Source organism: Channa argus, chromosome 6 (assembly GCF_033026475.1).
Source record: "Channa argus isolate prfri chromosome 6, Channa argus male v1.0, whole genome shotgun sequence".
NCBI classification, from domain to species: Eukaryota; Metazoa; Chordata; class Actinopteri; order Anabantiformes; family Channidae; genus Channa; species Channa argus.
The window spans coordinates 10,892,709-10,918,707 of record NC_090202.1 but is presented as its reverse complement, the minus strand read 5'-3'; the positions used below and the strand labels follow the sequence as shown (position 1 = coordinate 10,918,707).

The 25,999-nt window shown below is 39.5% G+C and overlaps 1 protein-coding gene across 1 annotated transcript; it reads left to right on the top strand.

The window, feature by feature from the left end:
* The first annotated feature begins 37 nt into the window (after positions 1-37).
* On the top strand, positions 38-25,748 carry si:ch211-286b4.4 (uncharacterized). Its single transcript, XM_067508170.1, has 42 exons — positions 38-161; positions 265-444; positions 545-766; positions 1,139-1,318; positions 1,446-1,637; positions 3,729-3,878; positions 3,979-4,082; positions 4,520-4,722; positions 7,513-7,733; positions 7,824-7,970; positions 8,074-8,238; positions 8,402-8,553; positions 8,751-8,919; positions 9,269-9,377; positions 10,677-10,813; positions 10,981-11,106; positions 13,421-13,600; positions 14,507-14,731; positions 14,815-14,941; positions 15,115-15,314; positions 15,415-15,627; positions 15,806-15,951; positions 16,257-16,384; positions 17,518-17,662; positions 18,386-18,518; positions 18,674-18,835; positions 18,942-19,068; positions 19,174-19,385; positions 19,477-19,639; positions 19,812-19,900; positions 21,176-21,336; positions 21,451-21,556; positions 22,289-22,485; positions 22,565-22,607; positions 22,806-22,952; positions 23,052-23,393; positions 23,542-23,639; positions 23,722-23,828; positions 23,914-23,993; positions 24,259-24,287; positions 24,387-24,518; positions 24,871-25,748. The coding sequence occupies exons 1-42, from the start codon at positions 38-40 to the stop codon at positions 25,255-25,257; spliced, it is 6,660 nt and encodes a 2,219-aa protein (XP_067364271.1). The 3' UTR covers positions 25,258-25,748.
* The last annotated feature ends 251 nt before the right edge of the window (positions 25,749-25,999 follow it).

Genomic DNA, 25,999 nt, shown 5'->3' with positions numbered 1-25,999 from the left:
ATAATGTGATTACCTACTGTGGTTTATACATATTAAAATGGTTGCAACTTTTGACAGTGAGCAGAGTGGGCTTGCAGATGACTCTCAGTGTCGTAGCTGCATTCCTGGCTTCTACTGTTCAGAGACAGGGCTCTCTGCTGTCTCTGGACCCTGCCTGCCAGGTAAGAACACTACAACAGTTCAGCAATGCTGGCATGATATATTATACTATTTAATAATAAGAGTGTGAGTTTCCAAAAGTTGTATATAGGGTTTTCTCCCCAGGTTTCTACTGTCTTGAGGGTTCCCAAAATGCTACTCCAATGTCAGGTGTATCTGGAGGTGTTTGTCCAAAAGGCCACTACTGTGCAGAAGGCAGTAGTGTACCCACACCCTGTCCAGCTGGCTCTTACCAACATGAGACTGGTGGAAAAGGCAAAGATGACTGCAAACCATGCCCTCTTGGTAAATAAGATGTCACATTATATGAACTTTACAGCAGAAATTGGCTTTTTTTGTAATGCACAAATTCCCTCACCCTGACTGTTTGGATGTCTTTTCCAAGGCTCGTTCCAGGATTTATCAGGCCAGAAAGAGTGTAATCCCTGTCCTCCTGGGTACCACTGCCAGCCCCTGAGTCCTAGCCCCACCAGGGGTAGTTCCACTGGAGTATCCGTCCCTCTGCCCTGCCCTGCTGGCTACATCTGTCCCAGTCAGAGTCCACACAGTCAGCCTGTCCCCTGCCCCAAAGGCACCTTCAATCCCAGCCAGGGTCTCATAACAATAGGTAATAGAACAGAAGCTTTGTGAACAAAGGAAACTAGTAACATTTTTTGTGCACTATAGGCCCATTTTTTTCTGGAAAAAAAAAAGACTGAAGGAGAGAGTAAATGATAAGGCCCATGTTTTGCAGTGTAACACTTGAAGATTGATTATTGATTGTTTAAATCTGATTTATCAGAACAACCTACAGATGAGGTAATTAATAGAAACAAACTCTCAAATACGTAAAGCAAAGGCATCTTTCTTATAATATTTTGGTTCAAAAGACTGACTCTACACAGAAATGTGCAGCTGTCTTAAAAACATATTGATTGATTTCCCCTTTCAGGTAGCTTGTTGTCTATGTTATGACTGCAGCCATTCTCTGCATTTGCAGGTGAGTGCCTGATATGTCCAGCTGGTCAGTTCTGTGGGTCTGAAGGTTTGGTCGAACCTTCGGGATCATGTGCTGCCGGGTTTCTTTGTCTAACGGGTGCCACAGTGCCGAACCCGACTGACAACCGAACTGGATCTCTCTGTCCACCTGGGATTTTCTGCCAGCAGGGGCAACAAGCAGGTAGATGGAACAAAGACAGTCCTTGGATGATAAAATAAATATTTATGTTTCTCAGTAAACTCGATGTCTGATGATTTTAGGAATGTTAAAGGTGATAAGCTCTGTTTGTCTTGCATTTTTGCTCTAGGTGAATGCTGGGCAGGGTTTTATTGTGACTGGGGCTCCAGCAGAGCAGATCAGGCTGTGTGCCCAGCTGGTTTCTTCTGCCCCAGTGGGACAACTATCCCCATGCCCTGTCCTGCAGGAGCATTTAGCTCTGAAACAGGAAACACTCATCAAGACAACTGCACCGTCTGTACGCCTGGATACTACTGTGAAGGTAGGAAATGTGGTTCATCCTAAAGTAAGAGAGTATTTGATTTGGCAAATTTCCTCGAACCTCGAAAAGAAATAAATAATTATATTTTGTTAGCATGCATTATAGCGTTGGGTAGAATTTCAGACAGTAAAGGAACCTCTTCATCACCATATATGAAAATCAGATTCAGTTTGTTATCTAGTATCATCTAGTAATGTAATTAGATGAGTAAAAACGTAATAAAAAACACTTCCATGCTGCTCCAAACATTATTAATAGTGAAAATGGGGCCATTGTTATTAAAACATTACATAGCTGAAGTTTTAAATAATCACTTTATTGCATCATTTGACACATTTGGTAAAAAAAGTTTCTAGTGTCAAAGGCAGATTTCTAGCATCACAAAATTGGCTCCCTAGCTTTCCAACTGTAAATGTGTCAGATGTCACAGATTATGTGACAAGCTCTGGAAATATTAATTCTCCTTCACCAGTGTTTTTCACCTAAACTACGGTGTATACAGTTTTGGTAAATCATGTGGGTCCAGATATTTTCAAAGCTTATTTCTTTAAGATTGCTGCAGATGTTACTGCTTTTCCCCTTATACATATTTTCATTTTCACCCTAGTTACCACTAAGATTCCTGTGAATATAGAAGTAAGCTATAACACACTTGTTAGGGGGTAGTAACACTTCCTCTTCGAAATTTTTTCCAATATGTTTGTTCCAACAAAAATCCCTTTTGAATCACCAGTTAAAAGCACTTTTACATGTAAAGTAACAATCTGCTTTCAGGAAACAGCAAAATGCTATCATTGCTGCAATGAAAGTAGTAAAAAAATGTCTTTACATCTTAGGATAAGAAGCGGTGCTGTTTAGCTTTGCTTATTGTTTGGTCTAAATGTTCAATACTAGGAATCATACTGCTAAAACAAATGTGACTTAACAATGGATAGTCAGACCAGTTAGTAGGGTGAGTAATGTAGAGCAGTGTTTTTTCAGGCTGTACTTATGGTTGGTAACAGATTACATCAGGATTCTGTGCTTGGCACTTGGTTGCTGCCACTTTTTTGGTTTCTTTGGTCGCTTGTCAGGCAGGACTCTGGATGCCTTATACCTCCAGTGCCTTATACCTTCAGTACTATTCAAAAACTATTGAAAACACATCAGCAAGACACGCCACTTTTCTTGGTGACATTTTTCTTTATTCCAAAACATCTGGTCGACCACAGAAAATTTCATTTAGCTGTATGGATATTATGTACAATTACAATTATTTAGGAAATGAACAAAGTTCTTCTTTAACCTCAATTCTATTTACTCTTGATACATAAAGGTTAAATAAATATAACATTATAATAAACACAATACATGGTGTATTTTAGTAAGTCATTCTAATAGGAGACAGCTATGACTGCAGAAATGTTAGAAAGGCACAAATAGCTAGCTTACAAGTATTTACAAACCCACATCTGTTTAATGAGAGTAACAAATTCCCACCCATTCTATGATCTGAAATTGAATCATGTCAACTAGACTTATTTTTCTTGGTTAGAAATGTTTCCCTCTTTATCCAAGCAGCTTCTTCAGTCTGAATAAAGTGGCTGGGGAGTTATATCCTCCAGAGTAGGCCTTTGTTCCATCTTGGCCTTATAGGCTAAGTCAGGTGGGAGGTGGGAACAGGGTGGACAAGAAGATACAAGAGGAGCAACGTAGTGTATGTAGTCCAGTGCAGTGAAGAGTGCTCAGAGATCTACATTGGAGAAACCAAACAGCCTCTACACAAGAGGATGGCCCAGCACAGCAGGAGCAACCCCTCAGGACCAGAATCAGCAGTGTACCTACACCTGAAACACAAAGGCCATTTATCAGAAGTCTCTTCAATTTAGCTAATCTGATTTTTAAAGTGTCAAAAAGTCTCTCTCTCTCTCTCTCTCTCTCTCTCTCTCTATATATATATATATATATATATATATATATATTGTAAATTATGATGCTTTGTCTTTTCAAAGTAAAAGATGACAGACATTCCAGTGTTGTAAAAAGGCTGTTTATTTAATTGGTACCATGAGATATCATCTATGTTCATTAATTTGTCTTGATGTGGTTCAGTGGAAGGTACTGTCCAGCCTGTGCTGTGTCCTGTTGGATACTACTGTCCTCCAGGACTGACTTTAGGATTCGAGTTCCCTTGCCCACCTGGCACGGTGCAGAGCCGGCGTGGAGTCTCCAGTCCTGATGCCTGCCTGCCCTGCCCTTCTGGTATGCATATAATAGGAAGTTATTTGTACTAAATTTTGGCAGTTTTTGTAAAATCTTGATAATCAAGATGTTTATTTAATCTTTTTGGTGTTTACTGCAGGAATGTTCTGCTCTCATCCTGCTCTGTCCCAGCCCACAGGGCCCTGTGAGGCAGGATACTACTGTCCTACTGGATCACCCAGCCCAAACTCAACTGAGTATCAGGTTGTGTGCTTGTTCTTTGTTGACTCTGCAGGTCCAGGGAAGTTGGTCAATAACTCCTTAGTGAATTATTTTTATTGGTACTTTAATGGGGACCATAGGCCTTTAATGCACACATAAAAGATCAAAATGTAATTGGTAGATCACATACTCAGCATAGTCCCTTGGACTGACCTTTTTCATCTATGAAATCTATGACCTCCTCCTCACCTTTCACCATCACATTTAATGTCAGCTTTATTTTTTTTTTTTTTGGCTTGGTTAAATTTCCACTGGTAGATAAGATACAAGATATTTCATCTCTATCTAATTGTAAGTTCTCATTCTTTTCCCAATTTTTGTAACTTCAGAAGCTTACAGTAATATGCATTCTCAGCAAAATGTATAATCAAAAATCATTAGTGTAATCAGGTTTTTAGTTTTTTAAATCTTTTTATCAGGGAAATTCTGATGGAAGCCATCTTTGCCCTTCTGGCCACTACTGCCCCCCTGGGACTGGAAATCCACTCCCCTGCCCCGCAGGCTCTCTTTCCATCTCCCAAGGGCTAAGGGGAGTTGAGGAATGCCCACCCTGCCCATCTGGACTATTTTGTGAAAGGCCTGCAATGTCAGAACTCTCAGATGCTCACCCATGTCATGCTGGGTAAACACTTCAGTTTCAAATTTCATCACCTCTGTGTTCAGTTTTTCTTCTAAATATTTTCAGTTTCATTAAAAACAATAATGTACATTTATGTATAAATGCTGTGTGTGCATTTATGTGTATATACATGTATATGTGCAGGGGCCAGCTATAGATCAGTTGGTAAGACACAGGGTCAGTGGCTCGATCCCTGGTCCCGGCTATATGTCGAAGTGTCTCTGGGCAAGACACTGAACCCCTAACAGCCCATTCCCATCCCCAGCTGCGCAGTGCTGGTCCAAGCCCGTTAGAAATTTGGGAGGGTTGCGTCAGAAAGGGCATCCGGTGTAAAAACTGTGCCAAATCAACAGGTGGACAATGATCCACTGTGGCAACAATGAACTCACAGGATAATCTGAATGGACCATGTGTGTGTATATATATATATATATATATATATGTGTGTGTGTGTGTGTGTGTGTGTGTGTATGTATATATATACATATGCACACAGTATTTTTACCTTTACCTTATGTCTAATGCATTTTTTAAAACATGAATTTATATGTCAACAACTGAAATTTTATTTCTTGAACTAAAAATTAAACCGATAATTAAGGACAATAGACGTCTTTCATAGGAGAGCCTCAGCAGGACAGGGAGCAGGTGCTGTCAGTCAGGTCCATACTTGAAACAATATACTGAGGATTACATTTAGCTGTAAATAAGAGCGATACCGATACTCTGAGATAACCCTACTTTAAAACACCTGCAGTACTTTTGTATGTGTTTGTGTGTGTGAGAGAGAATTAATTTGTATTTAAGTTAAACAGTTGTAAACAGTGAGATGTGACTCTGGGTGTAATAGTAATAAAATCCAGTTTAATTTAAACTCTATTTTAGTCCCATTGTTATGTCTGACAGTAAGTCAGACATAACAATGTGCCAGTTTTTTAGGTGGGTTAATTTTTCTCTGAATATGTGCAATACACACAGTCCACACTTGAGAATAATTATAGGTAAAGGAGTATAAGTTTAATTTTTTTTTAAATTGTTAGTAGCGGCTGTTACTGTCAACATTATACCATGAGTTTTAACATATTTGTTACTTAAAGAGATTATGGTTTGTCAAGGTCATGCGTTAAATGTACTTGTACTTGTAATACATATTATCAACCTCAGGACTGGATACAGGGCCAGCCGGCCTTGGCTTTGGCGGACCTCTGGCAGAATGTTTTTCGGTTGATTTGATTTAAAAGAAACATGCAACTAAACTAAACTCTTTCTTTCATTGGAGTAAGAATGAGGGTTCTTTGGAAAAGTTCAGTTTCCCAAATCAAATGGGAGAGAGAGGGAATCAAATGGGAGAGTCTTTTGGCCGTCTTTTTAACAAGTTGGAGTGTCTGTCATCTTTCCCACAGTCACTCCAGCATCATTTAGCAGACGCTTTTATCACAACCGACTTACACAGGAGGTACAAGGCAGCAAAAATCCAAGTCAAGAATAAAACATCAAAGCAAAGTCCTATCAGAAAATGTTTACATTTCATGAGATGCAAGTGCAAAATAGAACAGAAATGTTTTTTTTTATATATTTAAGTGCATAGGAAGATGCAGAAGAGTTCTGTTTTCAGCAGTTTTTTGAATATTGGGAGAGAGTTTGCTGAGTGTGCAGAGTTTGGTAGCTTATTCCACCATCGTGGGATCATTAAGTTCAAGAGTTTTTTGTGGAGCTGGGACCACCAGACATCATTCACTGGCAGATGCAGCAGATGGGAGGCATTGTAGACCTGAATGAGGGAGTTGAGGTAAGCAGGAGCTGTTGAGTTGATCACCCTGTAGGCGACAGACAGAGCTTTGAACCTGATGCGAGTATCTACAGGAAGCCAGTGTAGAGATCTGAAGAGTGGTGTGACATGAGTCCTTTTTGGCTGATTAAAAATGATGTGCGATGCCACGTTTTGGATCATCTGCTACAGTTTGATACCGGTAACCCCATTAGCAACGCGTTGCAATAATCAAGACGAGATACGACCAGCGCCTGTACAAAGAGTTGGGTTGTACATTCCGTGAGGTAGGGTCTGATCCTTCTGATGTTGTAGAGGGCAAATCTGCATGTTCTAGAGGCTGAAGAGATGTGGTCCTTAAAGCTCAGTTGGTCGTCGATGATGACCCCCAGATTACTGGCTGACTTAGTGGGACAATCACTTCAGATCCAAAGTGGATTCAGATGTTGTGTTGTGTCGAAAGTCTGGCTGGGAAGACAAGGACTTCGTCCTTGGAGAGGTTGAGCTGAAGATGTCTCTCTCTCATCCAGGCAGCGATGCCTGAGAGACATTGCCTTTCTACATGCGTACCTGATGACCATTTCAAACACTGGCTCATGCCTTCTTTTGAACCTGACATCTGACAATCATTTTTACAATCGGGTCATAAATGAGACTGTAACAATAGAATCTTGGGATATTTCATTACGTACTGATTATTACATGAAATTAGGCTTTATTATCAAAGAAATTAAACACTCCTGAATAAAAACATACTAGTTTTAGTGTCCGCGTCTCACATCTGGTTGTGCAAACACATTCATTGTCAAAAGGATTGTTGCCCATTAAAATCTGCTTTAATAAAAGAGTGTTTGGGGCACAACGTTTTGTGTTGCCTGAAGTGACCCCCATTTTCAAACTTGTACTGCAGTTTTTTCTAAACTCAACAAAATTACATTACGTCAGTTCAGATTGTTGAACTGACTAATGTCAGCTTGTGGCAACATTGGCGATATAAAATTTGTTTTCCCTGTTTATCCCTGCAGGCATGTGTGTCTGGGTGGCAGCTCCAGTCCCACCCCGTTGGATGGTTCCCATGGTTATATCTGCCCCGCTGGCCATAGCTGTCCTGTTGGTTCTGTAAGTGAGGTGCCCTGTGAGCCTGGCACTTATAGTCCTGCCCCTGGAGCAGCACACTGTGTAAAATGCCCAAGAGGCACCATGTGCTCCTCCTCAGCTACTCAAGAGCCCTCTATTTGCCCAGCTGGTGAGGATAGTGAAAGTGAGAGAGTTGACTGGTGAAATTTCCAATGTAATGATAATGTAAGGATGAACAAAAAAAGTGTTATATTCCTAGGCCATTTTTGTTCAGCTGGGACAGCCCTGCCTGAGCCCTGCCCTAGGGGGACTTTCAGTAACCAGACTGGTGCCCACTCATATTCTGTATGCACCCCCTGTCCATCTGGAGTTTACTGCAGCTCCTATGGAGCTTCAACACCACAAGGTGACAAATATATTTTAGGAATTTTGTGACATTTACACACCCTTTTTAACAAGTAAACTACAAACAAAAATCACAAAACAATTGAATTTATATTATTGTCTAGGTTCTTGTTTGGAGGGGCATTTCTGCCAAGGTGGTGCCCTGGGCCCGACTCCACAGAATTCTGACAACTTTCCCAGGAACGGCCCTTGCCCTGTGGGCCATTACTGTCCAGCAGGGTGCCTCTCCCCAATTCCATGTCCTAATGGCAGCATTCGCAACACCATTGGTACAACTACCACTCTTTTTTTCTGGTAGTCACCTCAGGTTGTGATGACAGTGATGAAATTGTTATCCATTTCATATCTTAAATTAGTCTAAATTGTATTTGAAAGAGGTCCAGGTATGATCTCTGATCGTCTGACCTGTCATCTGCTGCACTCCTGTCATAGGAGGTGTGTCCATGGAGAGCTGCACTTCCTGTCCTGCAGGTTATTATTGCTCCAATGAAGGTCTGTCCAACCCCAGTGGCCCCTGTGCTGCTGGATTCTACTGCCCTTTTGACTTCTCTTCAACCACTCCATATGCCTTCCTCTGTCCCAAGGTAGGGATTATTCATACACTCTCTCATTATTTCTCTCTTTGTATTCTCATTCTTCCATTGAAATCCCTTTCCTATCCTTCCACTACCCATTGTTCTTCTCTCAGAGAGAAGCTTTTGCCACATTGTTTATTCCAAAATACCCTGATGCATTGAATGCCACATCACAGGTGCACTTTTGTCATTTTCAATCTTTTTAGGGCCACTACTGTCCAGAAGGCTCTGCCCTGGCCTTGCCCTGTCCCACAGGAGAGTACCAGCCAAACCCAGGCACAGATAGCTGTATCCCCTGCAGACCTGGATTCTACTGTGAGGAGGCCATAGTTGGAGAGCCATGGCCCTGTCCACCACACTCATTCTGCCCTGCAGGTACAATGAAAAGGCTGTTTTCACTATTAAAACCGACCTATTGCACAAGCATCTCTGTATCTCATTAATTAGCACACTGCATCTTGTTTGTTTAATGTGTTAAAACAAAGTCTAAAAATATACATTTTCAGAGGAGGGGTATGTGCTAGGGCTGCTGGCTACAGCTTCATATTTCATATCAATCATATCAATCTTCTCGTGTAACTTTCAACAAGAATATTGATTACCTTAATTAAAAAAGAATTAGCTAGTCCTTTAATATTATTACACTTATGAAGTTACTGCCATTCTGAAAATTATTATGTATTACATCATGTAGCTTTTCTCTCTTCCACTACATTTTTATTAGGCACAATGGTGCCTCAGCCCTGCCCTAATGGGACATACACTGATTCAAACCAGAGAGGACTACAGGAAGAGAGAGAGTGTTTACCCTGTCCTCCAGGGAAATTCTGCAGGTACACTGGACACATAGCATTGGTTGCATGCATAAGCACTCAAATATGCACTTGTCTCTCCCACGCATGACATGTACAAAGATACACAATTAGGCACATGTACACTCCTCATGCACTCATCTCTGCTTTGATTTTACCCACAACTAGCAGAATGCAAGAAAGCACAATGTCACAGTGTCTGGTTCACTGAGCCAAATGACCTCTTTAGTCAATTAACACCTTAATTTACGTGAATAGAAAGTTATTATAAAATAATGAAGATTATATCAGTGCAGTCCCACTTTGCCTTTATAACCTCCTCTAGACTTTTTGGGTAACCTCTGAGCAGTGTTTGTATTTGTTCAGGTGTCATTTTAGACCATTCTTCATGGTTCCAAGACCACCTGATTGCTTGGTTGTAGAGATGTATACTCTAACGACTTTGTCAGGTCCCCTGCTGTCTGATCCTTGTGTAGCTCTTGTTTCCTACCGTCTCCTCCAAATATTTCTTTTGGTTTTCCATTTCTTGAAAGAGCTGTAGTGTCTACATGTTTCTTTCTGGACAATGGTCTTCACAGTTAGTGGGGCGGCTGTAGCTCAGTTGGTAAGGCAGTCATCCACAGGGTTCAATCCCCGGTCCCGGCTATATGTCGAAGCCAGACACTGAACCCCCAACAGTTCCTTCACAACCCCAGCAGCGCAGTACAGGTCCTTTGGGGAGTGTTGCATCAGGAAGGGCATCGGGCATAAAAACTGTGCCAAATCAACATGCGGACAATGATCCACTGTAGCGACCCTGAACTCACGGGCTAAGCCGAAAGGACAAAAAAAGAAAAAAGGTCTTCACAGTTAGTACTGGTATTCCTAAATTCTGTGAAATATTTTTATATCCCTCTTTAGCTTTAAAAAAGTTTACCAATTTCATTTTGAGGTCTTCTAAAAGCTGTTTTCCGGATCTCAGCTAACTGCCTGAGTCTGCCCCTAGAGATCTACCCACCTACAAATTTAAAGTGTAAGCTGAATTTAACACAGCTGGTGCCACTCATCAAATATTAAGAGTTAAGCCTTTTTTTAAAAGATTAAACACGTCATTTTACATGGTAAAGTTTATTACCTATAAGGTCAAAGGGGAGGCAAACTTTTGCACTGATAATAAACTGTATTATTTCACTATAACTTTCCTTTACAGTATATACTCCTTGGCCATTTTTATTACTCCTAAATATGAAAGAACTGGGTTTGTACTAGGTAAATGTAAATTAAACATAATGTTGATGAAGAAAACATTCTTGGTTATAACCTGATATATAATTTTCACAGGGCTGGTAGGATCCAGGGTGTGTGTGCTGCAGGTTATCTTTGTGTTTCGGGGAGTGCAGATTTTACCCCTCAGGGACCAATGTATAATATGACCCAATGCCAGTTGGGGATGCAGTGTGCTGGGCCATGTCCTCCAGGTATAATATGCCAATTTTTAGCAATTATCATTATTAATATTGTACATAAACACTTAAACTATTCTTGTTTTTTTTTTTTTTTACCTTTGAAATCAATCACTCTTATATTGGTGGTTAATTGGTTAATAGGATAGTATATAAAATACTGACTGCATTGTTTATTTTAGGTTTCTATTGTCCTGAGGGCACAGAGGAGGCTCAGCTGTGTCCTGCAAATACTGTCAGAATCTTCTCAGGAGGTGCCAGTGTACAGGACTGCTTACCCTGCCCACCTCAGTATTGGTGTAAACCAGGTATGAGTAAATAATGGTCTTGTTATTTTTAGTTGTTAGGTGTGCTTGACAATAGAAAAGCATATGAGACAAATTCTGTAAAATACACACATCGGTATCAGGAGTAATGAGTCAACTCAGTAATGAGTCAAAGAAATAATGAGTCAACTCAGGTGGCTATAGTGGTCCAGATTGTGCCCAGGTCAGGCTATGTAACCACTGACCTGGAGGTAAAAAGCATAGAAAGCCTAAGTTGAAGTAAAACAATTTCTGACACGGGCAGCACATGTACAGTATAACTCTAGTAGCACTACAGCATTACCACAATTTCAAAAAAATACTGTCACTGTCACATACATATGATACCTCATATAGCTATGCAACAACATAGCTCTTCTAACTCTTAAAATGAATTAAGGCTTATTTTGGGGTGTTCTGAGGTATTTAAATGTATATATCTTATCTCACATAACAGCTTATATTCACTATAAAGAGGGTTTGACACATCAGAGAATCACCTGGCTTTTTCTCACCTCTCGGTGCACAAAAAATCGTGTCGCAGGATGACATTTACCTGTAATCTTACTAGACTAATAGGCTTATTAAGGTTGTTCTTATAGGCTACAGACAGTAACAAGTACTGAGCAATAAAAGAGAAACTGAATGCCATCCACAAATGAATGGTACAAGAAAAACATTTTTACACTAAACTGTTGAAGCTCAAAAATAATATTTGTAAACCTATTTTTACTGTACGATAGTAAAATTGTACTTATTTATATTTTCGATTTTTCTTATTTATGTAGATTTTTTTATATTGACTTTTTGTTTTTCATTCTGTACAGAAATTCTTGCTGCACATTTGCACACTTTTGCCGCTGCTGTCACATGAAAATGTCCCCGCTGTGGGACAAACAAAGGTTTATCATATCTTATCTTGTAACTTGCACCTTTAAATGACTTCCGTGTTTGTGCCACTTTTTGCTTTTCTACCAGGTAATCAACTGTGAATGCTTTCAGCAGTTATAGTATATTATCCCTATATTTGTTATTATTATTATTAGTTTTTATTAATTCTGCTACTACTAATTATTTCTACTGTGATCACAATATGTTATCCTAATCTTTATTATTATTATAATTTCTGTATTCTGTATATTTTTTGGCACTTAAGTACTTCAGCCTACTTACAGATAGAAACACAGTTTGAACTGTAAAATGTTATTAAGCTTATTAAGGACATGTGTTTTTCCATTTAGGTTTTTAACAACTTTTGTACTTTTTAAAATATTCAGCTTTTTTTCAGCAATTTGTTCTCTTTCACATGAATAGAGACTCTTCAGCTCCTCTTCGGCTTTGTCCTGTTTCAGCTTTAACTAGTCGGTCATACTTCAGCCTAGAGAGACCATTGAAACATTCTGCAAATCACAAGACTTTCAACTATCAGCATTTTACTCTGCTATTATATATTTATTAGTTTGAGGTCAGTTTTGGTGAATTTTCAACTTCTCCATTAGTCTGTATTGCAGAATGTTGGCCCAGCTACAGTGGGTGACTAACGTCTCAGCTTCAACTTTTTTTTTACTTTTTTCTTCTTTTTTTCTTTTCTTCACTCAACTTTCATCTTTCCTCAAACAATTATACATAAAATGTAGGTATTTTTGTGTTATTGCAGCAAATATAACTCATAGTGACACAGGACTTATGGTTCTTTCAGCTGAGAGAGTGCCGTGTAAAACTCCCATTCGAGCCTATTATAATGGAGGTCGGGAAATTCTCAAATCACAAACGGGGGGTGTTTTAAATTTGCCAACTGCCTTCATGTCATTGAGTATCTTCAAACAAAGTATATCACCGTCTTCAGTGAAGCCTTCTGCCACTCAGTTTTACAATTTATTTAATAGGACTAATAGTTTTTCACATTTTGCACATTTTTCAAAGTCTGAGGCAACGTCTGAGCAGTTTATAACCTTTTTTCAGCAAATATGACTGCCTCAGCAGATTGAAAGCAGTTGTTGCCATGGTTCACACCTGAATCAGGTCAACAGTTCGCTTTTTTCAGCTTTGCTTGGAAAATCTTTTTAGCGCTGAAGCATTCACAGTGCATTTTATTTTTGGAAATGCTTTTACTAGTCTCCAATTACTGGGTGTCTCGTGTTAACTTAAAGTAAATATAAGCAGGATCCTAGAACTGCTAAAACTCTAGGATAATAATTGCAAAGGGGAGAGCTTCAACCGGTAAGCAAGAGTGTAACAAATGTAGCATAAAACAAGATGAAAATCTCTACAGCCTCTTTTTACCCTCTAAAACTTTTAACATTTTGTTTCCTTGCAGGAAACCCAATTCTTTATTTGTGTCCTGCTGGTCATTATTGTGATGGCCTGCCTGGCAGTGACTTCAATGGAGGGACAGGACCCAGGCCATGTCCTCTTTACACATATCGAGCTTCCCCTGGAGCGGGCAGCAAGGGTGACTGCCTCCCCTGCCCTCCTGGTTCTCACTGTAACAGCACAGGTTTGGCACTTTGGGATCATACACATGAAAACTCATGTAAATCAATAAATATGCTGCACAGCTATAATAAATTCCATAATTGTTCATTAACAGATTTTATTTCTATTCTGCTTTATCCTATAAATAATTGTCTTTAATTGTGATTTCTATATTTAAACATAAACGCCTGCCAGGCTGACATGGCAGGTGATAGATGTTACATCATATTCTTCATTTCAATTTACTTTTAGCTAAGAACTCAAAGTCAATTAAATTTTATTCTTATATTATAATAATATTATATATTATATTCTCATATAAAGACATATAATATCTATATAACATTTAATGAAATATAAAATGCAAAATATGCCTCTCTCAGCTATTTGACTTAAATTTGACTTGCACTTTGGTTTCATTTACATTTGCAAGCACAGCTGAAAGCAAATTGCATTGTAGATTGCATTAATTTCTCTATGTATGCACACTCTTAGACGAGTGCCTGACTGTGTGCCTGCGATAAGAATAGTAGACGTATTATGTGATGAAAGGCAGTGCATTTAAAATGTGTCATACCTCAGGCTACAGGGATGATAAGGTGGTAGACTTATAAAGTTTTTTTAATCTCCCTCACAAATGCCTTATTGTTATAAATAAAACCGTACTGTCACTTATCTAGTGGATGATACTTGGTTCAAGGTGTCTCTCTCTCTTCCTCCTCGTATGGTACAAATGAAGGTGTACTGTAAATATCAGTGGTTAAAGTCTAAGTTGTATTGGAGTTATTTTCATAAGCTTTAGGCTTTGGTTGTTTTTATTTCACTTTTGGTCGGGCTAAATCTGTGCAGAAGATGAAGCAGCAAATGTATTTTTATCTTAAAGTGCGTGAAGTGAGGAATATTTTGTTAGACAACTGTTATTTTTCAGCACTTACAGACTACACCAACAGTCCCTGTCCACCTGGTCACTGGTGCAGTGGGTCTGGACCCCCCATCCTCTGCCCCCCAGGCACCATGAGGCAGCTTCCTGGTGCTGGTACACCAGGTCAGTGTGAACCCTGTGCAGGGGGAACCTTCTGCCCAGACCCTCGGGCAACAGGAAAACCCAATGTGGAGGGGGTTCCCTGCAGGCCCTCGTATCAATGCCCTGTGGGTAAGTTCATGAACATAGTTGATATTGTTGGCATATTAGCTTCTGTTATTTACTGCTGCAATGACGTTTCGCTCATGATCCAGGTGCAGTCTCAGAGAGACTGTGCAGAGCTGGCTCTTACTGTGGACCTCAGACTGCTGATCCTCAAGTCTGTCCTGAAGGTTATTTTTGTCCTGCGGGATCCCATTCCTACAATACCCCAAAACAACTGTGAGTGCCTGAAAGGGATAATATCCCTCAACCTTGAATGTAAACACATTTGTGAGACTGACATGGAAATTAAAAGCTTTATTGTCAAAATGATGAAAGTATAATGGATTTGGACAGATTCTACTTGGTGTTGGCTAACGCAATATAAACAACCCTGTTACTATGCTACACAGATGTGTGTTTCCCTACTACTGCCCAGCCAACAGCTCTACCATGTATTCCTGTGAAGGGGGCTCTATGCCTGTCAACACCAGTGGGCTCAGAGCATCCAAAAATAGCTGCTGTAGTGTGTGTGAAGGGGGCACCTATCGTACTTACCTCTCCCTCATCCCGCAGTGCCTTTCATGTCCACCAGGATACTTTTGCCCCCCTGGTACTGTAACCAACACAATAAATCATACCAGATGTCAGTTTGAGTGTATTATTTTATTGCCTTACTCCAAATGAAATGTGAATTTATTTTAATTTAACAGGTACTGCACATTACAAGATTAAGATTTGCCCGCTTGGGTATGTCTGTCCCATGGGATCCACTCAACCAGTGCCCTGCCCCCCTGGTTCCTTCGGTAACCTCACTCAAGCTGGGAAAATGAGTGACTGTCATCCTTGTCCAGCTGGCACCTTCAACCACCTGCATGCCCAAAAGGCTTGCTTTCCTTGTGGCAGCTCCTCCACTTCACCAGCTGGTTAGACCCTGTCAGCTGATTCTAGATAACTGCTTTCATCTAAAGAAACATTAAACAAGATATAGATATTAGACAGACCCTACACTGTATTTTTCAAAGACCCTTTCAGCTCTTCAGATACTGTGAATATCAATAATATATTGACCATAGTGCCATGTTGCATCACACATTTCCTCAGGTTCATCCTCCTGTACCTGCATTGGCAAGAACCGTGCGTTCCAACGCTCTGATGGTTCATGTTTGTGCAGAACTGGTTTTATCTTCTACAATGAACTGGATTTCAAAAGCTCTATCTCTGACAGTAGATTAGACTGCCAGCCTGAGGTCAGTAACACATCTACAATCCATTTTTTTCCTACCAAGTTATCTTTTTAGCAAGCTTCCTGTTATTCACACTTGGGAAAGTTACCCAAATAGATTTACTTCCATTTAAAATATTTCTTTTAAATGACTAGTTGAGTCAGTTCTTTCTCTGAAAAGTTTACTTGTGGTTCTGGTCAAAAAACACAAAGCCATACATAGGATGGTGGAAAAAAACTCTCTAAAGTAGTTTAGCCATGAATGATGTAAGGACCAGCAAGGTCTGTGTGTTTGAAGTGATTTTATACGTCTGTCTGTGTGTCTTTCAGGTGAACAGACGTTGTGCTGCGGGACAGGTGCGTCTGGCAGCAACTAGAGACTGTGTTTCACCTTCCCTTTATTCCTGTAATATCACTTGTGGACCACATGGAGGAACTCTGGATGTGGAGATGGGCATGTGAATCTCTCTTTTCTATTCACCTTTTTAAAGCCCAGTTTTTATTGAAAGTCAATGTACCCTCATCACGGGCATGATTGTGATTATGGGATATTGTGATTTAAATTTATTTTTAATGCAGAATTAAGGCAGGATGATTGTACAACATACATATTTAAATAATAAAACTCCTATGAAATTGGTGCAAAAAGTTTAATATTTTTTTTTTTTTTTTTTAATTAAAGCTCAATTATAATTTGTTGGTTTTGTAAGACAGACATATTTTTACCACGACACATGTTTTGGATATGTTCAAGTCAGGACTTTTGGAGATTATTCCAAAAACCTTCTTTATCCATTCCATGACCGGCTTTGAAGTTTGTTTGGGGTCATTGTTGAGATGGAACATCCAAGTTTGTCCAAGTTTCAACCATCTAGCTGATAGTTTGAAGTTATTCGGAAGGATTCTCAGATAATCCATCTCCTTTGTGCAATATACCAGGTCCCATGATAGCTACAGTAAACAGCCTCAGAGCATGATTCTACTAGTGCTGTGTTTATGTAGGTATTAATTAGAAATGTAGTCAAGCAAGGGCATTTCATGATGTTGTAAACATTGACTGTAGACATTGACACTGGTTTTCTAGCAGGAAGCAAGCAAGTCTGTGCTATGATGGTTACTGGGTTGTTTGAGCCAATTTTCCTCTCAGTGGAGTGAGATAATTCAGGTATTCTTGCAGTTTTTTAGAAACTTGTGTAAATCTTTCATCCATTGAAGCTCTTTGGACCTTTCCATTGTACTGTGTGTATCAATCTAGTACATGCTATGAAACAGACAGTCCCTTTTTTATGTTGGCACAGAGAAGTCAATCCCAATCACTAACAGGAAGTGGTTGTCAGCTGCACAAATTAAACCCCAAATAAATGAATCCCTGTGCACTTACTTCCTGGGGTTTTCATTTATTAAAGATGTATGTTATTCAATCATTGTGCCTCAGCAAAAAAAAAAAGTTTAAAGAAATAATTCGAAACCCCATATTGCCATGACAGTTATATCCACAATGAGTATTTGTAAACTTTTGTTTGTAGCTGCAGACTAACATTATGTCTGTATTTTTGTCTTTTGTCTTATCTGCCTTATCATGGGGCCCTAGTTGTCAGTGTGAGCGATATGTGTCTGCTGAGGAGCTATGTGATATATCCTGCCTGTCCAAGCTGCCTCAGCTCTCTACCCTATTCTCAGCAGATGGACACCTCATGCTCCACTTCAAAGAAAGAAACGGCATGATCTGGGCCAGGGTGAGGGACAGGCGACAAGACCATTTACAAACTGATAATCAGCCACACATTGCAAGCTCAAGCAATTTTTATTTACCTTATACTAAGAGATCAATTACACTAAGTCTGTATATGAATGAGAGGATTTTTGGTGGCTGCTGCCTCCAGATAAAAATAAGCCCAATACAACATTAGTATCATCATGCACACCTGTCACACTGTAGACTTTAGCCTTACTTAGTGGAAAGTTTGGTTTATCATTTATCATGGTCCTGGCCAGTACGAGTGTCAGCAGACATTAGGAAAAATGTTTCTGCTGCAAATTGTATGATATCATTGCATTACGGCAAAGAGAAAGTGATTAATATTGAACTCTTCTCAATGCAAGAAAACATATTTGGTGGTTTAGAAAGCTAACTACTTGGGCTCATTATTTTCCACTTCTTTCATCATCTATGAATGTGCATGTTCTGTGTGTGTGGATATGCAGCAGCCTCAACATTTATACAGCTATTTGTTAATGGAATATGGTCCATTTCTCTACCGTAAGACATGCATCTACCGTGCCCTTTAAACCATTTTGTGTCAGAAATGCAACTTTTTTTTTTTAACTCTCTTTAACAAAATTAGCCACAGAAGACACATTTTACTGCATAAAGGACTGGCATTATTACACATATGTTTCAGCATGGGTACCAGATTTAGAAACATACATAATGCTGTAGTTTTTGTTTTTACCCTCAGACTGTCAAGGATTTGTTGGGTCCAGATATCCATGTAAGAAAAATCAAGAAAGTCCACTTGGTTCAGTTTGACTCGGAAGGAGTGTTTGGTTGGATTCCTACACGAAGAGACCTTGTTAACCAGCTTCTGTCAGGTGACCAGGCTATCTTGTCATATTGATTAATTTTCTTTTTATTAAATCAAAGTCAACTTTATTTTAATTTTACAGGCCAATAATTGAAATTGTTACTTAATCGTCTGAATCCCAAACACGTTAATTTGACACTGATATACCTCTACTCTAATCAGAACCAATAGAATTCCTAAATCCAGGACATAGAATGAGGAGAGATACAGAAGGTGATGATGATCCTGATGGTGACCTAGTTGTCCTTCCTCGAATACCCAACCCCATCGCCTGTCTGTCCTGTGGTGATATGCTTATTTTCCACCTCACCATCAACCACACTGGTACTCAAGTCTTTTGAATTAAACATGATTGTTGGTTTACTTTATTTGAAATTGTGATTTATGCTTTGCTTTGCAATCTTTTTCCTAACTAATTTATACCCCCAAGACCGCCATATGAGTCACTTTCCAGTGTATCAGAAAGACCATCTGTTTAATAGTAACCCGAGCTGGGACTTTGGTGCCTTCAGACGTCTGCAAATACTCATGAAGCAGACGAACTTTAATTCCACCAGGTAGTGTTGAGTCCATACACAAGATAATGCCTCAAGTGCAGATTATGTGAAATCACATTTTGCAACCACGTCTCTTGTTGACAGCAAATTTCTCTCCTCTCTCAGGTTTGCCCATGTGTTTTCCGAAACAGGGAAGTATGTGTTTGTGGACAGTGCTGTCCCAGAGTGGAGTATGGTGGTGGTGGTCAGTGAGGAGGGGACAGAGTGTGACCCCAGGGCTGCTATCTTCCAGCCCATGACCCCAGCAAAGCTGGTCAAGTATGGCATTGTCAAGCGGCACGGACTCAACCTTTTACCTGACTGGGGAGTGATTACAGGTGTCTATTTTTTGATCATGTTCGAACATTATAGTACTTTGTTAAATAATATATAAACGTTTTGTTGCAACAATATGCCGACTTTTTGCAGGTATTCTCAGCCTCCTTGTGGTTGCAGTTGTAGTATTGACCACCACAGTACTAGTTCTGCAACCCAGCAAGGCAAAACTTGTCTCGCAGTGGAAGACAAAGCCAAAGTGGCGCAGCCTCGGGGAGCCCTTCTGTCCAGTGGAGTGTGTTTGCAATAAAGACAGGTCTGTTGGTATGACAGCAGGGCCAGTTTTGTGTTTTTATGTTTTAGGATGTTGTATTGGTGTAGACTATAGACCTCTTGATGATATTTTAAAGTTCAAAGCTGCATGATGTCTCTCATTAATTTCATCATGGCTTTATAACACACGGAGTGGTTCATTTTGTGCTTTCCAGCATAGCTGCCCCCAGCATGGGTGGCATCCTAGGCATCAGGGGTGTAGGAGAAGGCGCAGAGGCTGAAGAGCCCTCTATTTCAAAAGGAGGTAAGTACTTGTTAAACTGTAATGTAGCTTTCTTCTAAACAGTGTTTATTGCACTCCTTTTGTAATAACTATCTGTGAGCAAAGACCATTCAGTGTCACAAGATCATCTCAGAAGTTGTAGTGTTGTTGTGAGCACTTAGCCTTCTAGCAGTTGACATAAATTATAGGTTTGCAAGATTAAATCAAAAACATGGCCTGAAGGTGGCAGTAGATGAGAATTCATCCATTTTCTGTAACCGTTTATCCTGTTTAGCCTCGCAAGGGGCTGGAGCCTATAGGGCAAGAGGCAGGGTACACCGTGGACAGGTTGGCATTCTGTCTTAGAGCCAACACAGAGAAACATACACAGATAGACAAGTATTCACACCTATGGGGAATTTTAGAGTCACCAATTAACCTAACAAGCATGTCTTTGGACTGTGGTAGGAAACCAGAGTACCCAGAGAAAACCCATGCACACGAGCATGGGGAGAACAGCTATTCCCCACAATCCACACTGAACCCGCTACCTTCTAGATGTGCGGCATGAGGATTCATATCTTGAGAATTATAACTGTAGAAAATACAGTGGCAATTCATCCACTAGTTATAGTGATTTTTAAGTCTGAAGCAAATTGGTGGATCAACTGAAAAACAATCTATAGAGTTTCACTGTTATCATGGCACAAAATATAGCTAAGGCTAAAATATACCATGTGTGTGCATTTGTTTGTGTGTGTGTGTGTGTGTGTGTGTGTGTGTGTGTCTGTGTCTGTGTGTGTGCTGGTTTTCAATATATTGGACATTGCTTCTGTCTGAAATGTGATAATCTAATAAATTGATCATTTGAAATGACTAAGGTAGAGTTGGTTTTTATGTTCCTCACTTAGTGCACATTGCTTAATTATTGCAGCATGAGAGGGTGTTTAAATGTCCACTGGCCTAGTAATTATAAAACCAACACGCATGACCAGGTAGCAGTTAACAGCCTATTTCCCATTTGATTTATGATAAAGAAAATAATGGCTAATATCCCAATCTAATGGCTTGTGCTGTTATCTCTAGCTTTACTAGTTAGCCTCCACAATTTTAATTCCAGTTCTTATTATCCAGTGCATGCTCCATCCCAGACTAGAAAAGTAGACAGACTTATTATGGAGCCCAGCTGAGGAAGCCTTTGCATTGAAGGTGCAGTCATTCACTGTGTTGGTTTATTCTTTCTAACTCTCCAGGATGATCAACATGATAATGAGACTTTTTTTTATGTCTAACTTGACATTTTCTGCTCCCATTTAGGGATTGTGTCAGGGCACCGTGATTTGGAGGAGTTCAATGTGAAAACTCTATACGACAAACTAGAGGATCAAAACCTCCACATAGCCTCACAATTGGCTCGACACCGCAAAGACACACAGGAGTTCTACAGAAACATTTGTGAACAGACTGAAAAACTCAAGGTGAGTTGACTGAAAGAAATATGAGCATTAAATATTGGCTGTTGTGTAAAATTGTCAAAACCTGTACTTGTTTCTACCACAAAGAAAAAGAGTAAAATGTGTATTTTCTTTCAGAATGTATTTGAGAACATGGACTATAAAAAACTGAGTCTTCTTAAAGAGCTGCTAGTCCACAAGGCAATGAGGGATAACGGCATTGGAGTAGAAAAAAATGCCGAAGGTACTTGATAAAAATGACATTTGCTTGATTGGGATAACAGATCTTTTCAAAGCAGTCCTCACTGGGCAGAGAAAATAATTACTAACAGTGGTGAAAAAAGAAAGTAGAATCATGTGCTTACCGTACATGATTCTACTTTTTCATCCTAAAACAAAGGCAACAGAAACAGTGTGTGCATATTTACTTTCTTATTGGGCATTGGATGAAAGTATCAAAAGCACTTTTGATTAATCATGAAGCCTGGTTCTGCCCAAAGGTATCAAACTCCTCTGCACTACTAAAGATCATAAATGAAGACATTTCATTTTAATTCTATAATATGCTCATCTGCTCTGCAATTTCAAACCACAACTTACTACATTTATAATTTAGTTTTTAAGATTGATTGAACAAATGAGATATAACATGTTAGTTACAGATCCTTTGTAGATAGTACAGCAGATTCTCTTTAGACTCTCTCTCTAACACTCAAAAAGAAAGAAAACAACAGTATTTCCAGTAATGTGACTAACATACTGTTGAAACAGGAAGTAATTATTAAATTAGTCTTGTACATTGTATATTACATCAAATGCTCAAGTACTTTCTTCAGTTCCGTTGTACGATTTACACTCACACTCTTCTCTTTAAATCACTTGCTGTGCTTTATGTGACTAAAGCCCATGCCACAATATTTATTCAATTCTCTCTCAACCATTTCATGCCTGCGACTAAACCTATCCATGCCCGCAGCTGAGGTATCTATATCACTACTGGGAGATGTTCTCAGGTCGGTGGAAGCCCTCTTATTCAGGCTGGCAGGAGATGCCTGGCAAAACTTGGATTTGCCTGGTCCCTCATATTGTCCGACAGGTCCTCATGATGCCAGGGAATGTGAACCACAAGCTGGATATGCACAACCCGGTGACACCAACATGTGTTATATACAGGTGCTGTATTGTATTTGTTCTGTTTTGTATCATTGAATATTTGTGGAGAATGACTATTTTATTCAAATTATTTTCACAGTTTCCCTCAATGACCAAAGCAGAAGCCCTTCCCCATGAGCCAGGTTAACAACTAGTCTTTATAGTGGTTTGTTGCATTTGTGAGAACATTAAACATCTTAAATGTCTTTGGCAGAGTACCTACAATTTTGTTGCACCCCCTATTGTGCAATGACAATAAATTCTGTCTATTCAATTCAATTATTTTCTATTCCATTCTATTATAGTATACATCCTGAAAAAGGTTTTTCTCTTTTCCCTAGTTCATATACAGACTGCAGCTCCTTGTCTAAGCGATCATGATCTGTCCAAGCTTGTCACCATTTCCCCTTTATTCAAGACTCTGCAGGATATTCAGCAGGCTTTACAGAACCTCACCACAACTGAGCCCAGCCAGCATCTCCACGATGGTATTTACACTCTGAAAGCGTTTTAGTGCTCTTAGAAAGACTAAACTAACAACACTGTATGCTAAATTTGAGACCCAACAACCATATTTTCCATTTAAGCAGCTATGGAGCATTCTGTCCAGGACCGCCACGATGGGCAACTGATCTTGACTGCGTTAGACAGCCTCTCACCTCATCACTCTGCCGTGTACCTGTTTGGCTGTCAGGTGATGCAGTTGCTTGCAAACTGCTCTTTGTTCCCCTCTGTGCTTCTTCTACTTGCCAAGTCAATCCCTACCTCTTCACCTTCATCTTCTTGTATTGATGCTCTGCTGCCACACTGCTCAGGGGACTTTTATTTTGATGTGACCAATCAAATCCTTTACGTCTCAGAAGCAAAGATTCAGCATGTGGGACATTTCATTGCTATCATCCTGCAGTCCATGGCCTACATAGCATCAGGTAATTGAACAGTGATCACTGTAGAGTCCTGAAAACCCAGTCTTGTGTTTTTTGCAGTCATAATAATTTATCCTGTATACATATCTTCAAAGAATGCCAAGAACCTAATCTTCTGTGGTAACAATGTGTTTGTTTTTTGTTTATCCAGCATCTAAACCCCAGAGCTTTGTGCAAGCTCTTCATGAGGCTATTTCCTCTCTAAGCCTTCAGCTGTTCTCTCTTTCTTTCAAATGGAGCACAGCAGAGGTGTGTAAGGGCTATTTAAACCCCACACATCATCACTATAATGCACAAGCGGGGGCAGATAACTTTGTCTACTTTTTTACAGTCAAAAGTTGATGCTTCAGAGGGGCTGCATGGTGCATTAGTTGAAGAATTTCTCAATATTAGAGTTCCCACTGAAGCACAGTTCACTGAGCACCTATTAGCCAGCAGGTGGGTGAGAAAGATGAATCATATACTTTTCTATAATATTTCTTTAAGTGCATGTAATACTGTTTCTCCCCTTCTTCCAATTTAGACTTGAGAAATATAAATATTTTAAGTTAGATCAGCTCATCTCTAAGCTCAAACGGAGTTCAAATGAGAATTCCAGCACAGGTAAGACAACTGTTGTTTTCTAGGAATATGCAGATAGGTTATACACAATGTGAAATTAATGACAGTAGTTGCTCAGACCAAACCTATTCACTAGATGGGGAAAACCAAAATCATTAGTAAATTGGTACAGACATCTGCAAGATGTTTTGTGTAACGTGAAAACGTCTTTGTTGATGCATCCTCAGGATTTGATGATTTGCATCTCTAAATGCTGGCAATAGTTTGTTTACATGTTGTCACATAAGGTCTTGTTAAATTTCTGCAGGTTTTGCACCAAAAGGGACACCAATCGAGGTATCTCTCTGTTTTAAATCATGCTGTATGTTAGTTTTTAAGAAAATTGCCCCTCTCCACTAAGCAGCACATGCAACATTGCCATTTCCTCTATTTCAGATGTCCTATATAGAGGAAGAAATTGACCGGATGAATGAGTCTTTCTTGCAGCTGAGCATGCAGCTACAGAAAAGAGCTCAAATGAGCACGTTGCAAAAGGAAAGGGAGGAGAGTGCCGGCAATGATTCAGCGGTAATTAGCTAAAATATTACACATTACATGTATAATTACGTAATCTAGAGAATTAATGTGCATGTGAAATAAATTAGGTTGTAAAGCGCTTAGTAAAGATTTTATGTCCCACAAATTTCAACATGCAAAGATTGTGTCGGACTCTTTCAATACTAATAAAGCATTTTTTAACCATGTCACATTACGTTGATTTATATGGTTCATTGGTGATTAATCATTTAAATCGGTATGCATGAATGTGAGTATACCTGCACTTGCATACGTACATCATTGCTTGACACTGTGCACAAATTTATTTTTACCTTTTTACCGCAAATCATCAAGACATACTCTTTAATCTATCTTTTTGCAGAGAGCGACACCAACAAGCATGCCAAGGCTGAATCGTAATGGAACAATCCTGCTGGAACTGAAGAGACGCTATGTATCACAACGCCTCAATGAGCTCCAAATCACATTAGGCCAGATGAGACAGTGCCAGCTGCATGACAGCAAGCCAAAAGACCTGACAGGAGGGTGTACACAAACAGACAGTAGCACCACTCAGATGGGGCAGAAGGAGCATTATCCTTGTGTAGATGTCTGCAGTCCGGCTGATGGCCAGTGGCAGGAAAAGATTTCAGCCAGCCAGAGTCACAGCCAACAAAGTGTAGAGAGCAGAGGTCTTGGTAACTATAAATTGAAGAGTCATATTCCTGACCAGCAGAGCAGTAACACGGTCCATAGCAACAACCCTTAAACATTGCTGGACTGTCAGATGCTAGAGAGCCAAAATCAGCTACATCCTAATGCCCCATTAAAACTGGAGCTAAACAGTCAGATGACAAAACACAACTGCACCTAGAGATATTGATGATGATATTGATGGGGGTACCTGCTGATGAGAAACTAGATTTAGACTGATGAACACGAATAGATAGTGGAAATGATGTTCTTTTATGCGCCTCTCTCAGTATTATTTCTAAGTATAATTGTGCTCTTTTATTTACTGTATGATATATTGTCTTGTTTAAGAATTATTCGAGTGACTTCTGTCTGAAAATTGCACCCACTTTAAAACAATGCAGCTGTATTGTTTATAATTATTTGTGTTCCAGGACAAAAATAATTTCTGGCACCAAGCTGCGGTGTGACAATCTGTCATCGTTTCCAAATAGTTTCTCAGTCAGGAGTTGATACTGAGTTGTTAGACAGGCTGTGTTTATTATCATATTCTTAATAAACTTCACTGAATGAACACACAGTGACACTTCTTCTGTTTTCTGTTCACAACAACCTTTCTCTTTCTCACCTTGTGCAGAGCTGATGTCTCTATACATATTTTACAATCTATAATAATTATTAAGGACACATTATATTAAGTGATTTTTACTGTGTGTTTTTTAATAACAAATTTTAAAGTTGAAGAAAAATTTCTTACTAAGTATATTTTACTATGTATTTAGTTCAAAAGCACAAATCAAATTTAAGGATGGGTAACT